General features: G+C 39.6%; 1 protein-coding gene across 2 annotated transcripts; it reads left to right on the forward strand.

Annotated features, from left to right (window-relative positions):
* The first annotated feature begins 298 nt into the window (after positions 1–298).
* Positions 299–17,106, forward strand: pcnx4 (pecanex 4). Of its 2 annotated transcripts, none has more exons than XM_044143187.1 (11): positions 299–448; positions 2,098–2,878; positions 3,766–3,945; positions 5,413–5,951; positions 6,044–6,144; positions 6,983–7,105; positions 7,233–7,593; positions 10,505–10,608; positions 12,623–13,716; positions 14,986–15,172; positions 15,530–17,106. In XM_044143187.1, exons 2-11 carry the CDS (start codon positions 2,178–2,180, stop codon positions 15,779–15,781), a joined length of 3,642 nt encoding a protein of 1,213 aa, XP_043999122.1. In that variant the 5' UTR covers positions 299–448; positions 2,098–2,177; the 3' UTR covers positions 15,782–17,106. The 2 variants fall into 2 exon arrangements, with proteins under 2 accessions (XP_043999122.1, XP_043999123.1); XM_044143188.1 differs by having other exon boundaries at positions 2,098–2,656.
* Positions 17,107–17,231: the final 125 nt, after the last annotated feature.

Genomic DNA, 17,231 nt, shown 5'->3' on the forward strand with positions numbered 1-17,231 from the left:
AAAAAAAGTTGACAAACTTCTCTGTTTTCAAACATATATATATATATATATATATATATATATATATATATATATATATATATATATATATATATATATATATATATATATATATTCTAGTTATATAAAATCTTTTTAATGTATTTTATAGCTGAGATCAAACTGATTTGTGATTGTCTTTATTGTGTTAGGTTGATAAACGGGCAGAACTCTGTGGGCGGGATTAAAAATCCTACACCAATCAGAGTTCTCTCCTTCCTGTAAACTGCACTGTGATTGGCCAAAGTCTGACAGCGTATTATGCCGCTGTCTGTTAGCTGCGCTATGGCTAGCCAGCAGCTAATGTTAATACTGGGAACTGCAGGCAGTTTTTCCTCTCAAACCTCATAATTATCTTGTGGGAAATATCACTACAGGGTCTTTGCCATTGGTCCTTATCCCCGTGATAGTAAGTTGATCTCTCATTGCTCAAAATCTTTTGTGTTTTAGCTATTAGTGTGAGAAGTTAGCGGATTAAGGCGCTGTCTGCCTCCGTTATTTCAGCCACAGAGCTAGCAAAGGGTCAGTCTTTTGAGACCACTTTATCTGTAATAAGAAACCTGGCTTGGTGTCACCGTGTTGTTATATTTGTAATAATGTGTTAAAGCAGACGGACTCTCATCAGAGCATCCTGTTGCTCTGTTGTGCTCTGGTCTCTCAGCAGCAGTTGCTGTTTTGCACAGAAACGTTAGAAACATGAACAAACCAGGTTTACCAACCTTTTAGATTCATCATTCTAGATTGATTTAATGTGGAAAAAGTAACACATTAGAAAAATTGTGTTATTTAGATTTCGGTTCTGATCTAAATCCTCTATACACTAGTGACAATGTAACAAAAAAATTTCGATATGTTATCAGTTATTAAACTAATATATTGACTTATTTCACGTTGTATTTTGTTATTTTGCTCATTATAGTTTAAATAGAATTACATTATATTAGACAAATAAAACAACATTTTTAATCATTTAACACGTCAGGAGTCATTTATGCGGTTACTGCATCAATGCGGCGTGGCATGGAGGATCTTTGGCAGTGTGGGCAGGCACCAAAAGTTATTGGAGAATAAAACCAGTATTTCCATAAAGGTTGCTAGCAGATTGAAACTCAAAGTGCACTACTGTTTATTGTTAGATTCCTGCTCTGATGTCGAGCTTGAAGTTCTGTTGCCTTAATTTCCAAATGAAATGAAAAATGTTGAGGCCAATGGAACATCCAGTTTTTTCTCCTTAACCCAGGTTGAGGTGCTAGTGCAGTACTAGCTCATGTCCTGGATTGGTCTGTGTGCTGCATTCTTGTTGGTTGTGATGGAGGCTCCACTTTTGCTTTTCAAAGATGTACAGTTGTATAATTGTGGAGCTTATTTGGATTTAAAGTGACAAAATTCCCCAAAACAGCTCTGAAATCTCATTATCTAAGAATATTTTAGATAATGAGAGAAAAAACGTAATGAACATGATTTGTATAGGCCATAGATTTGTCCTTACCTGTTTAATGAAGCATAAGCAGTCACCTTTAGTTCTCTTTAACTAATTAGTCAATTGAGTAATTGTAATTAAGTAATTACATTTACTCAATTGCACTTCTGAAAAAAAAATGTTTTTAGGAGTATTTTTGCTAGGTTGTACTTTTTACTTTTACTTGAGTCATTTTACTATGAAGTATCTCTACTCTTACTTTAGTAACATTTCTGGACTTTCTCCCCTTTGAGTGAAAAACATATTTTAATCAAAAATCCACCAGGCAGTCACACACCTGCAGTTTTTATTAAAGTTTCATAAGTTTTATATTGAAAGAAACTAAATTTTTTCTTTTGCCTGATTTTTTTGTTATTTATATTATTGTCATTTTCATCCTTAAAATACTCAAATCTGATTATGTAATTTTTGAATATTGAGAGATTGAAAATTGACTTTTTACCAAATACTGCTTTACTTTTACTTGAGTAATTTCTTGGCTGCCTTATGCATGTTGAAGTAGTGCTACTCTAGTATATTTTTGGGTATTCTCCTCTCCTCTAGTCTGTAATGTGACTGAGGTGTTTCTTGCTTTCCAGGTGAGTCGTCCTGCATGGCGGAGATGATGACAGCGACACCTCCTCCGTTTCTATGGAGATGACCTGCCACCCTTTCTGGAATGGTCAGAATGGGGCCAGATGTGCCCCTTCTTAACGAGTACAAGCAAGAGTTCTTCTGGAAGCGCTTCCCCCAAACCGTGTTGGGGGGTCCCCGCTTCAAGCTAGGCTACTGCGCCCCGCCTTACGTATACGTCAACCAGGCGGTTTTGTTCCTGACGCCATGGCTGTTCGGCGGCGTCGGGACGCTGCTCTGCCAGCTGCAGCTGCTCCAGGAGCTTTATGCCGCCGTTTTCTCTGGCATGCTGATGTTCGCAGCTGCAGCAGGTGTTCAGGCGCTGGCGCTGCACGCTGCGCGGAGGAGCGGCACAGTAGTGGAGAGGCTTGGCGCGCCCAACAACCTGGTTGATGAGGAGGAGGTGGAGTTCACCCAATGCATCAGCCCGGAGACGGTCCGATTCATCGCTCCGGGGAAGCGGTTCGGCCTGAATGTGGTTCTGCACACGGTCCTAGCTGGAGTTCTGTGCGGCTTCGGGACGTGGTACGTGTTCCCGGGCCGACTGACGGCTCTGTACGGCAGCACCGGCGCCTCCCTTGTCGTGTTTGTCCTCAGCTGGGTTACTCTGTGTATAGCCGAATACTCCCTCATCGTAAATACGGCCGCAGAGACGGCTACTTTCCAAGCACAAGACACGTACGAGATCACGCCGCTCACCCGGCCGCTCTACGTTTTTATCTTCATCGCTGTGGATTTGGCTGACAGGTGAGCAACAACGCACAGGGTTCCGTTTTCAGGAAACCCCGAACCTCCAACTCCAATTTTTTTAAATCAGTTAATCAATTATTCCGACGATTAATCGAATAAAATATACATTTTAATTTAGATTGATCAATTATTCTGACTATATATAAGACAAAATGCATATAACTTTTAATAAAAAGAGTTTTTACATATTTGTTGAAACTTTCACCATGACATCACAGTATGGTTGGACACAGATGATCGCCCCCCCCCCAATGCTAAGAGAAACAACCAATCAGAGCAAGGAGGAGGGTCTTCGCGCTGTCAATCATGATTTATGCTTGTGTGTGGCGCTCACTCCCCCACACACTTTCTCTCTGCTACGCTACAACGTCTTCTTGATAGCATAGCCTGTCATGAATGGTAATGCTAGTTAGCAAAGCCACTGATGATGTTTTTTCTGGAACTTTAAATTGTTTCTGTGCCATTAGGACATTTAGCAGCACTTTCATGAGGTTGATTGACAGCACTAAGACCCTCCTCCTGGCTCCGATTGGTTGTTTTTAACCAGTATCGTCACTTTTCTTCAAACAGCAATAGTAGCTCAGGGAGGAGGTGGTTCTGTCTCATTAAACTGTTAAAACATGGTGACAGTTTTAACAAAATGTAAAAAACTTTTTTTTAAATAAAAGTTAAAGACATTTCTTTAATGTTTTCTTTATCATAAATGCAAAATGTATATTTATTTTGTACAGTTTTGACTTAATCACTGCTCTGAATACGTTTCCTTTTTTCAGCAAATGTTCTTTTTTTTTTGAGACTGTTAACGATTGATCATTTAAGTTATTTCAATAATCGATTAATCTGATTAATCGCTTCAGCCTCAGTGATGCTAACATTTCGTGCAGGTTCTCCCACGCTGTTCCTGAGCTCCAGCTGGCCAGCCAGACTCTTCACGTGGTTTTCGTCTTCCTGCCTCTGCTCTGGGCTCTGGGCGTTCTGCCGCCGCTCGACGCCTTGCTGCTCTGGGGAATGGAGCAGGTTCTGGTGTTTGGCCTGGGAGGCTCACCCATGTCCAACAACATCAGGTAATCCTGATCAATATTCCTCCACGATGACCTGCAACCTGCTGAAGACATGTGTTGTTGTTGTTTATCACATCATCGTTATCTTTGGTAGAACCAACCAGTTTGTTATTTAATTGCACTGCAAATGGAGGAGAACAAACTGAGACGTTTGGTGTTTTCACACCGTATTATCTGCAAAATCCTTTATCGAGGAATAACATTCCTCCTTTTAACTGTTTGTTATAAAATTACTACTGCATTGTTTAAAAATTAATCCAGATTTTCCAAAAATTAAATCTTCACTACAAAAGCACAAAATTTTGCTAATTATTAATGGTTTAGGTTTAAATGCAAATATCCTAGCACATTTGAAATAAGATAAAAAGATAAAACTTTTCAGCAAGTTGTACTAGCTTGTTTTTAAGTAAATAATTTGTTAATGTAAATAAAAAAAATATTAATTCCTCTGTCAGATTATTTCACTTACAAGACATTTTCCCATGTTATACGTGAAATAATCTCAACTGAATTTAATATTTATTAGTACTAAGGAATTATTCACTTAAAATAAGATCCTATTACTTGCTGAAAAGTTACTTTTAAGTGAGTTTTGTCTTAGGCAGGAACTGGACTGAGGTAGATTACTGTAAGACTTTGTTTCTAGTTTGTCTTCCTGAAAAGTTGCTTGTAAGTTTTGTCTTATTTCCAGAGGCGGGTAGAGAACCCAAAAACTGTAAGAGTAGCACTACTTCAACGCGTTTTTATTCACGTAAAAGTTAAAAGTAGCCGTCCAAGAAATTAATCAGCTAAGAGTATAAAAGTATGTGGTGTAAAGTCTACTCATGTGCTGAGTAACTGATCACATTATCGGTCATTTAATATTTAAAAATTACATAATCAGACAAAGCAAAATGTAAAATTAAATGGAAATGTTGGTATTTTTTTAAGGACCAAAGTGACACTAATTTATATATAAAAAATAACAAAATCAGGCTAAAAAAATTTTCCAAATCAGATTTTTTCAATAAAAAACTTAAGAACTTCAACACAAACTGCAGGTGTGTGTTTGTGTCTGGGGGACTTTTGGTTAAAACATGTTTGTTCTTCATTCAGTGGGCAGAAAATCCAGACATTTTACTCAAGTAAGAGTAGAAATACTCAGAAAATTAGTTGGTTTTTTTTTCAGTTACTCAGGTAAATGTAATTGAGTAAATGTAACTAGTTACTACCCCAATCTGGTTATTTCAAGTGTAATAACATAACCAAAAATACTTGGTATGATTTTGTGTTTTTGCAGTGTTCAAAAACAAAAAGTTAAATTAAATGATAATAAAATCTGTTTATCGCCAGCTGTAGTTATAACGTTTACAGGTAACAGTTTAGTTTGTATTTGACTGAACTTTATTCATCTGGTTAGTTTTGTTTATTTGTCCCAGTGGCCTGATGTGGGAACGGGTCTGTCTCTGATTCGTGTCTCGTGTCCCTCAGGCTGCTCTTCATGTGCGCCGTGTCCTTTGGCGTCGCTCTTTGTAATTACTTCATCCCGTCATCGCTGGGCGTTGTCCTCTTCTCCACCTCTGCCGGGTTCCTGCTGAGCCTGGACCTGAGCCAGGTCGGCGCGCTCTGCAGGCGCCAGAGAACTTCCTTCAGGGACCGCAGAGTTCACAGCGGGGGGTCGCCATCTTTCCCTCTCACTTCCTTTGGCTGGAGCCTCGGCTGCCGGGAGCTGCTGCTGTTTTCCAGCCTGCTGGCGGCGGCCACGGCGGAGGCTGGACTGTTGCATCACTTCGTTGGCTCAGCTCAGTCCCAAGTCTTGGTTACAGGACCTCAGGGTCCGGTTAGCTACCTCCTCATCATACTTTTCTCTCTCTGCTGGGCTCTAAGAGAGATCCAGGGAGCTTATGTAGTTGCAGGGATGTTCCTGAATCCCCTGTACCCTAAAGGAATGTCCAATGTTCAGAGCTTCAAGCAAAAGAGCAGAGGGTTGCACGTAGCTGCTGCAATCCGAAGAGTCCTACTTTATCTTGGTGAGCATCTGGCTGCATGCTTTTCATTTTCTTATGCTAAACATTTGCATGGAGACGCGACTGACCAGAACCTGCTCTGTGTCCCACTTCAGTGTCTCCGTTTGCAATGGTTGCTTTTCTGTCTATGGACGAATCTCTGCGGTTGCTCCACAGTGTCACCGTCAGTGTGGGATTGACGCGAGCCTTTAGAGTGGTACGTTCACACCTGAAAAGGGAGATTGTGCCTGATTTATACATCCATGCTGCTCCTAAAAACAACCAAAGTGCTTAAAAAAAAAAGTCATTTTCTGGCAATAAATTGTTTTTTTGCACCTGGAAAATTTGTTGTTTCAAAACTTTCTGAATGTAACGTCACAAACGCGCAGGCACTGCCCTGTTACCTAGAAACCCCAGCTGAGCTGTGTCCGTTACCCAGCAACCCCAGCAGAGTTCCAGAACATTTGGTCAGCTGGTTTCACTGCTGTATAGTGGCTGCTGGAAAAGACAAGTGTTTTGAAACTGTTCAGAAACCGCTTACTTCACTGCAAAAACGCAAAATCTTACCAAGTAATTTTTGTCTAGTTTCTAGTACAAATATCTTAGCACGCTTAAAATGAGATAAAACTAACTTGCAAATACATTTTCACCAATATATTGGGTTTTAGTTCAATAATTCCTTAAAATTGTAGGAAAAGTTAATTTTGTCTTACCGTATTTTAAATGTGACAAAATATTTACAATAGAAACTAGACCAAAAATACTTGGTAAGATTTTGTGTTTTTGCAGTTTTGTTGGTTGTGCAGGAGGCTCCACTTCTGCTTTTCAAAGAAGCACTGCTGTATAATTGTGCATCTGTTTGGAGCCGTTTTCATGTTTGAGTGTAAACGTTGAGTTGGAGGCGTGGCCAGCAGCAGCTCATCTGAATTATTTCTTTAATAACTTGTTCCAGACTCTCAGAGGCCAAAGAAAAAAAGAACGTGCTCTCTCCTATTTTCTCTACTTTAATAATTATGAAGATGGGTCATTGAATGCAGGTGTTTCTTGGCTTTCAGGTGTGGCAGAGCTCAGAGGACGCCCTTTTGCAGATGGTGGTGGTGATCTTAGTGCAGCTTGCAGCTGGAAGTAAAATCCTACCCGGATGGGACGCCTTGGGAACTGGAGTTCAGCTTCTTCTGGTGAGCTCAACATCAATCAACAAATTAACGTTTCCCCTCGATGCCTCAGTGTGCTGCTGCAATAACAGATTCACATCTTTGAAGGCGCTTATGTTACAGACCTGATGGTGTTAAATTTGTAACCCAGGTGGGTCTGTTGATGGACAGACTGGTTCAGTTCGTGGCCAAGCTGAAGTTCACCCTCACTGTCCTGGTGACGTCCTGGACGGAGAAGAAGCAGCGGCGTCAGTCGGCCGGCACTCTCCTGGCTCTCAACGCCTCGCTGTGGCCGCTGGTGTTGGCTGTGGTGACGCTCTCTGCCCTGCTCTCTGCCCCCCTGCTGCCCCTCTTCACCCTGCCCATCTTCCTGGTGGGATTTCCCAGGCCGCAGCGCAGTTGGCCAGGCCCAGTGGGGACGGCCTGTCCCTGTCCGGACTCCGTCTTCTACCAGCAGATGAGTGGAAGCTTGGCCTCGGCTCTAACGACGGCCTTTGCAAGCGGTTCACTCGGTTAGTGGGTCGTGGATGCTTTCTCTGTTTTTTCTACAAAATTATTTCGTATTTAAAATTTGATTAATAGAATGTAATAATTACATGGCTGAAAATGTGACAACAAAACCCAATTAAACAATCCGATTAATCATTTGATTTATTTTTTTTATGAAACGATTTATTGTGATGAATTGATTATTGAAATAATTGTAGAATAATTTAGTACAGACTTAAAAACAAGGAATTTGCTGAAATAACGAACATATTCAGAGTGGTAATTAGGACAAAACTGTACAAAATACATATATATGTTGAATTTAAGATAAAAACAATAAAGGAAAACTATGTTATTGCATTTTAGGTAATAAAATGTTTATTTTATTATTTAAAAAAGGAATTTAATTTGTTTATTTGCAGTTTCTATCAGAATATAACTGCTAATAGTTAAAAATGTAAGAATTCGACCCAGTTTAACAAGTCAATTAATCGTTTTATTGTGTTATGAAGCAATTAATCATGATGAATCGATTATTCAAATAATCGTCAACTAATTTAGTAGTCAATCGTTAACTGGAGTAAACGGACTCAAAAAAGGTCGTTTACTGAAAAAACTAATCAAAACATATAGATTTAAGATAAAAACAATTAAGGGATATTTGTTAATGCATTTTGTTTTATTATTTTTAAAAGGAGTTGAATTATTTGTTTATTTGGATCTTTTCAATGTATTTCTAATATTGTATAAAAGGCTTAAGTGGTTAAATAAAAAAATAATCATCAGAATAATTGATAGAATAATCCATTACTGAAATAATCATTAGTTGCAGCCACAGTAACAATGCAAAGACGACGGCACTGAGGTAAATCCACGTCACATTTTATTGTTTACTGGAGCTGCAACTAACAATTAATTTAACTATCAATTAATCTATAGATTATTCTGATGATGAAAATAAAAAATTCTTCTTCTACAGATTTTTCATTTCTCTTTTTTTCTACATTATTAGAAATATGTTAAAATATGCAAATAAACAACTCAATTACTTTAAGAAAGAAAATAAACTTCTTTTCTCTAAAATGCGATAACTCGTTAATGTATTCATTATTTTGGTGAATGTTTGGTCATTTGTAGCAAAAGATGCAGCTGCAGCTAGAAAATACTTCCAACATCAACATGTGAAAAACTTTCTGCCTGACTTAATTTGTGATTTTTTTGGATTAACTGATTAATACTATTTTTTCTTTTGACCAGAATTTGAACCAGGTGAAGCCAAAACTGCCACTTGAGGAAAACATCTAAGTTTTTGTTGATCTTAAATCCAAAATGTGTTTAGTTTTGTACAGTTTTGGCTTCATTACTGCTCTGAATATGCCACTCATTCAGCAACAGGCCCTTTTTGAGTCTGTAGACTCCAATCGATTACTAAATTAGCTAATGATAATTTCAATAATCGATTAATCACGAATAATCCGATTAATTGTTTCAGCCTGAGTGTTTACCTTCCACTGTAGAAAAACAGTTCAGAGAGAGTTCAGAAAATAATTTCTTAGACATTTTAGTGACCTAACGCCCCTCTGGGTTGGGCAGGGATTGTATGCTTCCCCTCACATGGTTTAATACCAAAAAGAAACTCGGTTGTGAGCAGCTTTTTTCAAGTACTGGCGGTAATGCGGGCTTACATCATCGCGCTGAGTTTCATGTGAAGTGACCCAAAAAAAACGCTCTGATCTGTATTCATTACATCCGAATGTTTCCGCAACATTAACCACATAATACTCCGAGGCTGAGCTACTCTGCTGCGGCAATACACTCTGCGCTCAATCAGAACGGGCCAAACGGGGAAAAAATACACATACAAACAGGAAGCTGATATTTCTGGAGTGCCCATTCAAAAGTGATCAAAAAATTTCACCTCATTGTTTCGCGTGAGCTTTAACGCTGCGGCGGTGATGTATTATTTAGAATGGAGACTTGTTAGATGACAGCGGGCTGTGCTGTTCCTTTAGCTTCGCTCACACTGGAGGCTATGGAGCAGCGAGCAGGAAGAGGAATCTGCTCAGTCTGTCGCTTTCCATCATGATGCAGCGGCTGGAACTATTCTGAGATGTCATTATGGGACGCAACATTATCCCTGAGCCACGCAGGCACTAGTCATAGTAAAACAAAACCTCCCTTAACCTCGCTGCTCTGCTGGGGGTCTGTGGTGAAATAAATGTCTGTCTTCTGTCTGCAGAAATCAAAGTCCTGCACCGTCTAATAGAGAGACTGATGGACAGCTCAGGGTTAGAATAGGCTTAATGTTTCGATCTGCTATCGACTATTTCAGTAATTGATCATTCTGACGATTAATCGGATAATTTGCCACATTTTACATATTTGTCATTTAACAACTTGGTTTTTTTAATATGATATTAGAGATACATTAAAAGGTGCAAATAAACAATTTAAATATTTTGTTAAACAAGAAAGTGAACATTTTATTGCCTAAAATTCAATAAATTGGGTGAAGCTAAAACTGTCACCTGAGGAGATTTGGGTAAAAATGAAAGCATTTCCAGACAAAGGTGAATTTCATTTAAATGCAAAATATATACATAAATTATACCGTTCTGGCTTAATTAGTGCTCCGAATATGTTGGGTTTTTGAGTTAAATTAGTTAACAATAATTCCAATAATCGATTAATCATGATTAATTCGATTAATTGTTTCAGCCCTGTGTAGATTTCTGTGTTTATTGATGTGATTGCTTGCTCCGTAATGTGACCACATAGAGCAGCAGCTGATGAAAAATGAAACGGATGTTTGTTTGTTTGTTAGTTAGACTGAGTGCATGTTGTGTGTTCCCCCTTTCTTGACCTTGGATCACACGCCACACCTCCTCATGCCTTCAATTCACTGACAACTCATGATGTGTTCTCTGTTTGTAGGTTCTGTCGCCCCAGGCTCTCATTTTCTGGGACGTTTCCAGGACCGCATGGTTTGGATAATGGTCCTGGAGAGAGGATACGGCTACTGTACAGTTAATATTAAGGTACCACAGAGGTTTTTCTGCTTTTAATGGTCACTGCAGGTGTTTAGTGAATGAATCCTTTTCACTGTGGCCATATGCTTGGTGTGGACAAGAAGAGACTCACCTGGGCTTCTTTAGATGGAAAACTTCTTGTTAATTTGCATTATGAGCTCAATTTGACTCTATTTTATTAGAATTGTTACTAACTATTATTTTGTTAATCAATTATTTTGACAAATAATCGATTAATCGGGTACATAAAATTTGGCACATTCTGCACATTTTTTGTTTAACCACTTAAATCAATCAATCAAACTTTATCTGTATAGCACATTTCAGCAGCAAGGTGCTTTCAAAGTGTTTTACATCAAATCAAACACAGAAACACAATGAAACATAGAATCAACAATAAAAACAGAACACCAAGTCAGATTCTGTCAATAAATTTGTAATTGATTACATTTCAAATCCAACTCTAAACAAGTGGGTTTTTAGTTGATTTAAAGGAAGTCAGTGTTTCAGCTGTTTTACAGTTTTCTGGAAGTTTGTTCCAGATTTTTGGTGCATAGATGCTAAATGCCGCTTCTCCTCGTTTGGTTCTGGTTCTGGGGATGCAGAGCAGAACCAGAACCAGAACCTGAGAGGTCTGGAAGGTTGATACAACAGCAGCAGATCTTTAATGTATTGTGGTGCTAAACCATTCAGTGATTTATAAACTAACAAAAGTATTTTAAAGTCTATTCTTTGAACCACAGGGAGCCAGTGGAGAGACTTTAAAACTGGTGTTATGTGCTCTATCTTCCTGGTTTTAGTCAGAACTCCAGCAGCAGCATTCTGGATCAGCTGCAGCTGATTGATTGATTTGTTGGACAGACCTGTGAAGACGCCGTTACAATAATCAATACGACTTAAATTGTTATATACATTATTAAAAATATACTAATAGGTGCAAATAAATAAATAGATTAATTTTTAAATTGGAAAATAACAAATTTTTTGCCTAGAATGCAATAATATGCTTGAATTAATACAGTGTAAGGCTGATCTGGTGACCTTTACGCATTAATCAATTAATAATAGCATAGCAAAAGGTGCTTAATGGGATTTTTTCCCCGGAACCAAGTCCAGTAAACTATCTGGTGGGAAAACGCCTTAAGAATCCAAATGTCCAAATATGTCTATGAAAACATAAAAGCTTTGTCACATAATTGTTTTTCATTAAATGCAGAAAATCTGGCTGAGAATTGGTGCTGCACTGTAAAAACATAAAATCTTACCAAGTATTTAATTCTAGTTTTTTTGTTAAAATATCTTAGTTCACTTGAAATAAGATCAAAACAAACCTGAGTTTTCAGCAAGATACATGACCTTGTTTTAAGTCAATAATTTCTTAACAATTATAAAAATGTACCAGTTCCAATGGCATTTTCACTTATATCGTGAAAATAATGTCCTGTTATTAGTTTAATAATTTGGCAATAGAACTAGTACCTTTATTAAAAAAATATTGACTTAAAACAAACTCCCACATCTTGCTGAAAAGTTACTTGAAAATTTGTTTTCTCTTATCTACAATATTTGCACTAGAAACTAGACAAAATACTTGGTAAGATTTTATGTCTTTCCACTCTTATTTGAGTTCACTGAGTAAAGTTCATATGTCTTGGTACACTTGAAATAAGACAAAACTAACTTAAAAGTCACTTTTCAGTAAAATATAGGAGCTTCTTTTTAGTCAATATTGATAGAAAGTACCAGTTCAACTAGCAGATTATTTGATTTATAAAATGTGAAAATGTAAAAAGTTAAATATTCTGCCAGTGGAATTTGTACTTTATCATCAATATTCATGAATAATTAACTTAAAACAAGATTATACATCTTTCTGAAAACAACATTTTATCTTATTTCAAGTGTACTAAGATATTTCCACTCGAAGTTACTCAAAAATACTTGGTAAGATTTTGTGTTTTTGCAGTGTACACAGATTCGTTGAATTGAAATTTAAGGTGAGATGAGTTTTTCTTTGCTGCAGGGTTTGGAGCTGCAGGAGACGTCCTGCCACACGGTGGAGGCCCGCCGGGTGGACGAGGTGTTCGAGGCCGCCTTCGAGCGCCCGGAGCGGCTCGGCTTCACCCAGGGCTTCAACCTGCACTGGGGCAACGCGCTGACGCCCTGCGCCGCGCTGGCGGTCCGGGTTTACTCGGACGCCAGGAACGTCCTCTCCGGCATCATCGACTCCCACGACAACCTGAGGAAACTGCAGGAGGACTTCATGAAGGCGCTGACCTGGCTGCTGCTGCGGCACTGTGTGCAGAGACAGAAAGGTTTGCTGTGGAGCAGCGAGGTCGGGTCGACCATCGGAGGCGTGAAGTCCCAGTCCTCCCAGTTGGCCCAGACCACATGTAACCCGCTGTCCGAGGCCGTCGTGGTGGAGTCCAACATGTCTTCTCTCAGGTTCAGACAGGACAGCTCCAGTTTGACGTCGTTCGGGGACTGGTCGGACGAGGACGACCTGTTCGGGCCTCAGCCGGCCCGGCGGACCGTGGCGTTGGTGACGGCGGAGGCGCAGCGGGGACAAGCGGCGCTGCAGACCGGCGCCTCGCTGCCCGGCTCCGTGGAGATGGACAGCCTGTTTGAGAACATGGCGCTGTCCGCGCTGCAGCCGCTGCAGCCTCTGGGGCTCAGCATCGGCATGCCGGCGGTGGACAGAGGCCGAAACCCGGAGGTGCTCAGAGAAACTCCTCACCTGAACTTCAGCTGCCCGCAGTCGGAGGCGTTCAACCTGCCTCCGGTTTGGAGGACGGCGCCGCTGCTCCCGTCCCGCCTGCTGTCGCTCAGGCCGCTGTTCCCGGAGGAATGGTTTCGCTTCAGCCTGGGGCGCTTTGGGCTGGCGGCGCAGGGGGAACCGCTGGAGGACATGACCAAAGCCCTGAAGGAGGACGAGGTTCTGAAGGAGCTGCACGTGAAGGTGGCGCTGTCCTGCCTCATCTCCGTGGGGGCGGAGTCGGCGTTCACCAGCCCCAGTTACATCTACAGGCTGTACTGCGGAGACGTGCCGTGGACGGAGGGACTGGACTGGCTGTCTTCAAGCAAAGATCTTTACCAGCTCACACTGCAGGCCTTCAGGTAGAAGCTCCTGATTTTAACTGGTTTTAATGGGACCAGAATAGAGCTGGGAGATGCGGTACGATTTTATCTTCCTACCAGATTCAATATCTGGTTTAATTTTTCTTTCTCGTTTTTTTCTTTTCTGAAAAAAAGAGACTACAGATTATAAAAAAATATTTTCAAAAAGTAGCTTTTATTTCTGTCTTTTTATTTGGAAACGTTACAATTTTTCAAATATCCAGTAGAGACAAACAAACAGATGCTGCTCACGCATTCTGTATATCTGCTGGACAAAACAACTTTGCATAACCTACCCAAACATTTTCAAAACAAAAATTTGATTTTCCTGTCTGTTCTCCTCCTCCAGGTCAATCACAGAGTGACTTTTATTTCAATAATTCCTTCTGAGTTGCAAGTTGTAAGTATTAGGGGGAAGCTATGAGAATTTTTGTTTAATTATGAGAATAAAGTCATAATCTAAGCAGAAAAATGATGCAATTCTACCAGACGAAACTCTTAAAGGTGACTTATTATGCGTCCTTGATCATGTTGGGAACAGGTTTATGGTTGATACAGCTGACCAAACGTTCTGGAACTCTGCTGGGGTTGCTAGGTAACTGGCGGAACTCTGCTGGGGTTGCTAGGTAACAGGGCTGCCTGCTAATTTGGTGCATTTGGGAAGTTTTTGGAACAACTAATTTTCTAGAAACCAAAAACCTAATGTTGTTGTTTTTTATGTTCTTGTGTTTTTAACGGCATTAGAGACACAAATAGACGTAGAGAAACAAGTAAAATGTAAATTTTGCATAATTTGTCCCTTTTATGATGAAGAGAAGCAAGTTATTTTATCGAGTTAAACAGGTTCTGACGTGACCAAAATATTTAGCTCAATCATTTCAAAGTCTTGCAGCTGATGAAAATTATACACTGACACATTTTCTTTTTTGTAAAAGTTTTATACCAAAGTGGAACTTGACAAGATGGTCAACATTCCTCATTTTAATTTAGTTTTTTTGTTTTGGAGTTATCATAACATTTCTGCTTAATTCCACTAATATTACAACTATATTGTGGTAATATTATGACTTTAGTCTTATTAAAAAATTTACCTGAATTCAAAGTTCAAATAAATAGAAGCTAGAATAAGATGACTGCCCTGAAGTATTAAAACCAAAGGAGTGCACTGGTGAAAAAATAAGAATTTTTCCATTAAAATATCCTCAAAAAACAAAATTTTGATTGGACAGCTTGGGTTAGAGATGTGTGCCTGTTTTTCTCTTCCAACAGGTTTAGCTTCAAGCTGCTGTTTGACCAGGCCAGCCTGGGGCCGATGGAGTCCCCAGAGGAACTGTTCAGCACTTTAGAGGAATATGAACGGGATTGGTACATCGGCCTGGTGACGGAAAGAGGCTGGCACGACAGCGTCCTTCAGGAGAAGCCCTTCCTGTTCTCCCTGGGACACGACCTCACCATGGTAACTAGACAGTGTCTGCTACATCAAGTTAAAAACAATAATTCATATCAGTAGCACAAAATAATTAAAGAAAATGTTCCAAGTCAGTTTATTTTGATAAAAAAAAGTCTGAAACTTTAACAAAAAGGTGTTTGAGTCTGGTGAATTTTGGGTTAAAACTTGTTTTTCATTCAGTGGGAAAAGAATCCAGAAATTTTACTCAAGTAAGAGAAGAAATACTTTATAAAAGTAGTGGTACTTTTTTCAAAAAAGGTAACTGAAGTAAATGTAACTGAGTAAATGTAGCTCGTTACCGCCCAGCTCTGGGACACATTGTGGGTTTGGTTTTCAGAGACGCTGTCTGTCTTCCGTCCTCAGGGAACCTACACGGGTCGGGTCCTGTCCCTGCAGGAGCAGCTGGTGCAGGTCGGCCGTCTGAACGGAGAGGGGGTCAGAGGTCAGTGGGCAAACCTTTCCTGGGAACTCCTGTACGCCACCAACGACGACGAGGAGCGGTACAGCATCCAGGCTCACCCGTTCATGCTCCGAAACCTGACAGTTCAGGCCGCCGACCCGCCGCTGGGTTACCCCATCTACTCCTCCGCCCCGCTCCACTTCCCCTGCCTCTGACCCGGAGTCCCTCAGGGCGCCTTCGTTTCAAAAGAAAACACCTCAGTTTGTTTCTCGGCTGTTGAGGTTGTGCATTGTTTTCTGTTTGGACACCGATTATCTTTCTCATTAAAGTTGCTGGATGTAACTTTTATAAATAATGTTTTTTACATTTTTGTTGAAACTGTCACTGTGTTATGAGACAGAAAATAGGTGAAAACATTAATGTCCTCCACTTCCTCCCTGGGCTACTATTGCCGCTCTGATTGGTTGACCAAAAACAACCAATCAGAGCCAGAAGGCGGGTCTTAGCTCTGTCAATCAACCTTCATGTACTCAGAAGCATCTTACTATAAAGGAAAACCATTTTTCCGACATGCTAACTGATGTAGCATTCACGACATGCTACGCTCATGGGAAAAAAGCTGTAGCAAAGGTTGATTGACAGCGCTAAGACCCGCCTCCTGGCTCTGATTGGTTGTTTCTAGCATAGGAGCTTGATTTCTTAATTTCTTTTTTTTATTTTAACACATTATCTGCCTCGTAAGGTCATGACATAGTTACAATTTTAACAAATAGATAAAATAAGAAACATGTATATCTTTTTAAGAAGTTACATACTTCAGCTTTAAGTGAGAGTTTTTAATCATTTTTAACAGGAACTGTAGCACCACATTATGTAATAATGTAATAAAATTGGGATTTAACATATAATAAAACATCTTTAAGGTTGCACTATGTAACTTTTATATGAAAATAGACATATTTGTTGAAGTTTTCTGTCATGAAACAAATCCTCTAAAAACCTCCTCCACTGTTTCCCAGTGGCAACTAGAAACAACCAATCAGAGCCTGGGGGCGGGTCTTAATGCTGTCAATCACAATCCCTTCCTCGCTATCTGCAGCTAGAAGAGAATGTGTATGCTAGGCTAGTTAGCGTATAAGGCGGTAAAGGATTTCTCTGTAATGATAAATTATTTCTCCACAATTAGCACATTAAGCAGCCAATAGGAAGTGGCCTGACAGTGCTAAGACCCACCTCCTGGCTCTGATTGGTTGTCTCAGGTTGAGGGCGGAGCATTTCTTCAGACGTCAGTAGCATCTCAGCTAGGTGAAGCAGATCGATCTTTTCTTTTCAGTTTGTTTCTCATAACATGGTGACAGTTCCAACAAATGTTAAAGTCGCATAATGCAGCTTTAAAACGGCATTATATAATAACGCAAAATGTAATGAACGCATATTGCATCGTTTTTACATGTAGGTTAATACTGTGAGTTCTGGATCAAATGCAACTAAATGACCAAGTTATTGACCAAAGTTTTAATTTAAATGGTTATTAAATCTACAACATGATTGTTTTATGAAGTACAATTATTAGTATGAACAAAAAATAGATTAATTGTTTATTATATGCTACATTATTTCTAAAAAATGTGTTATTTTTTTAATAATCAGCACAAAATGTGACAT

Source organism: Gambusia affinis, linkage group LG16 (assembly GCF_019740435.1).
Source record: "Gambusia affinis linkage group LG16, SWU_Gaff_1.0, whole genome shotgun sequence".
NCBI classification, from domain to species: domain Eukaryota; kingdom Metazoa; phylum Chordata; class Actinopteri; order Cyprinodontiformes; family Poeciliidae; genus Gambusia; species Gambusia affinis.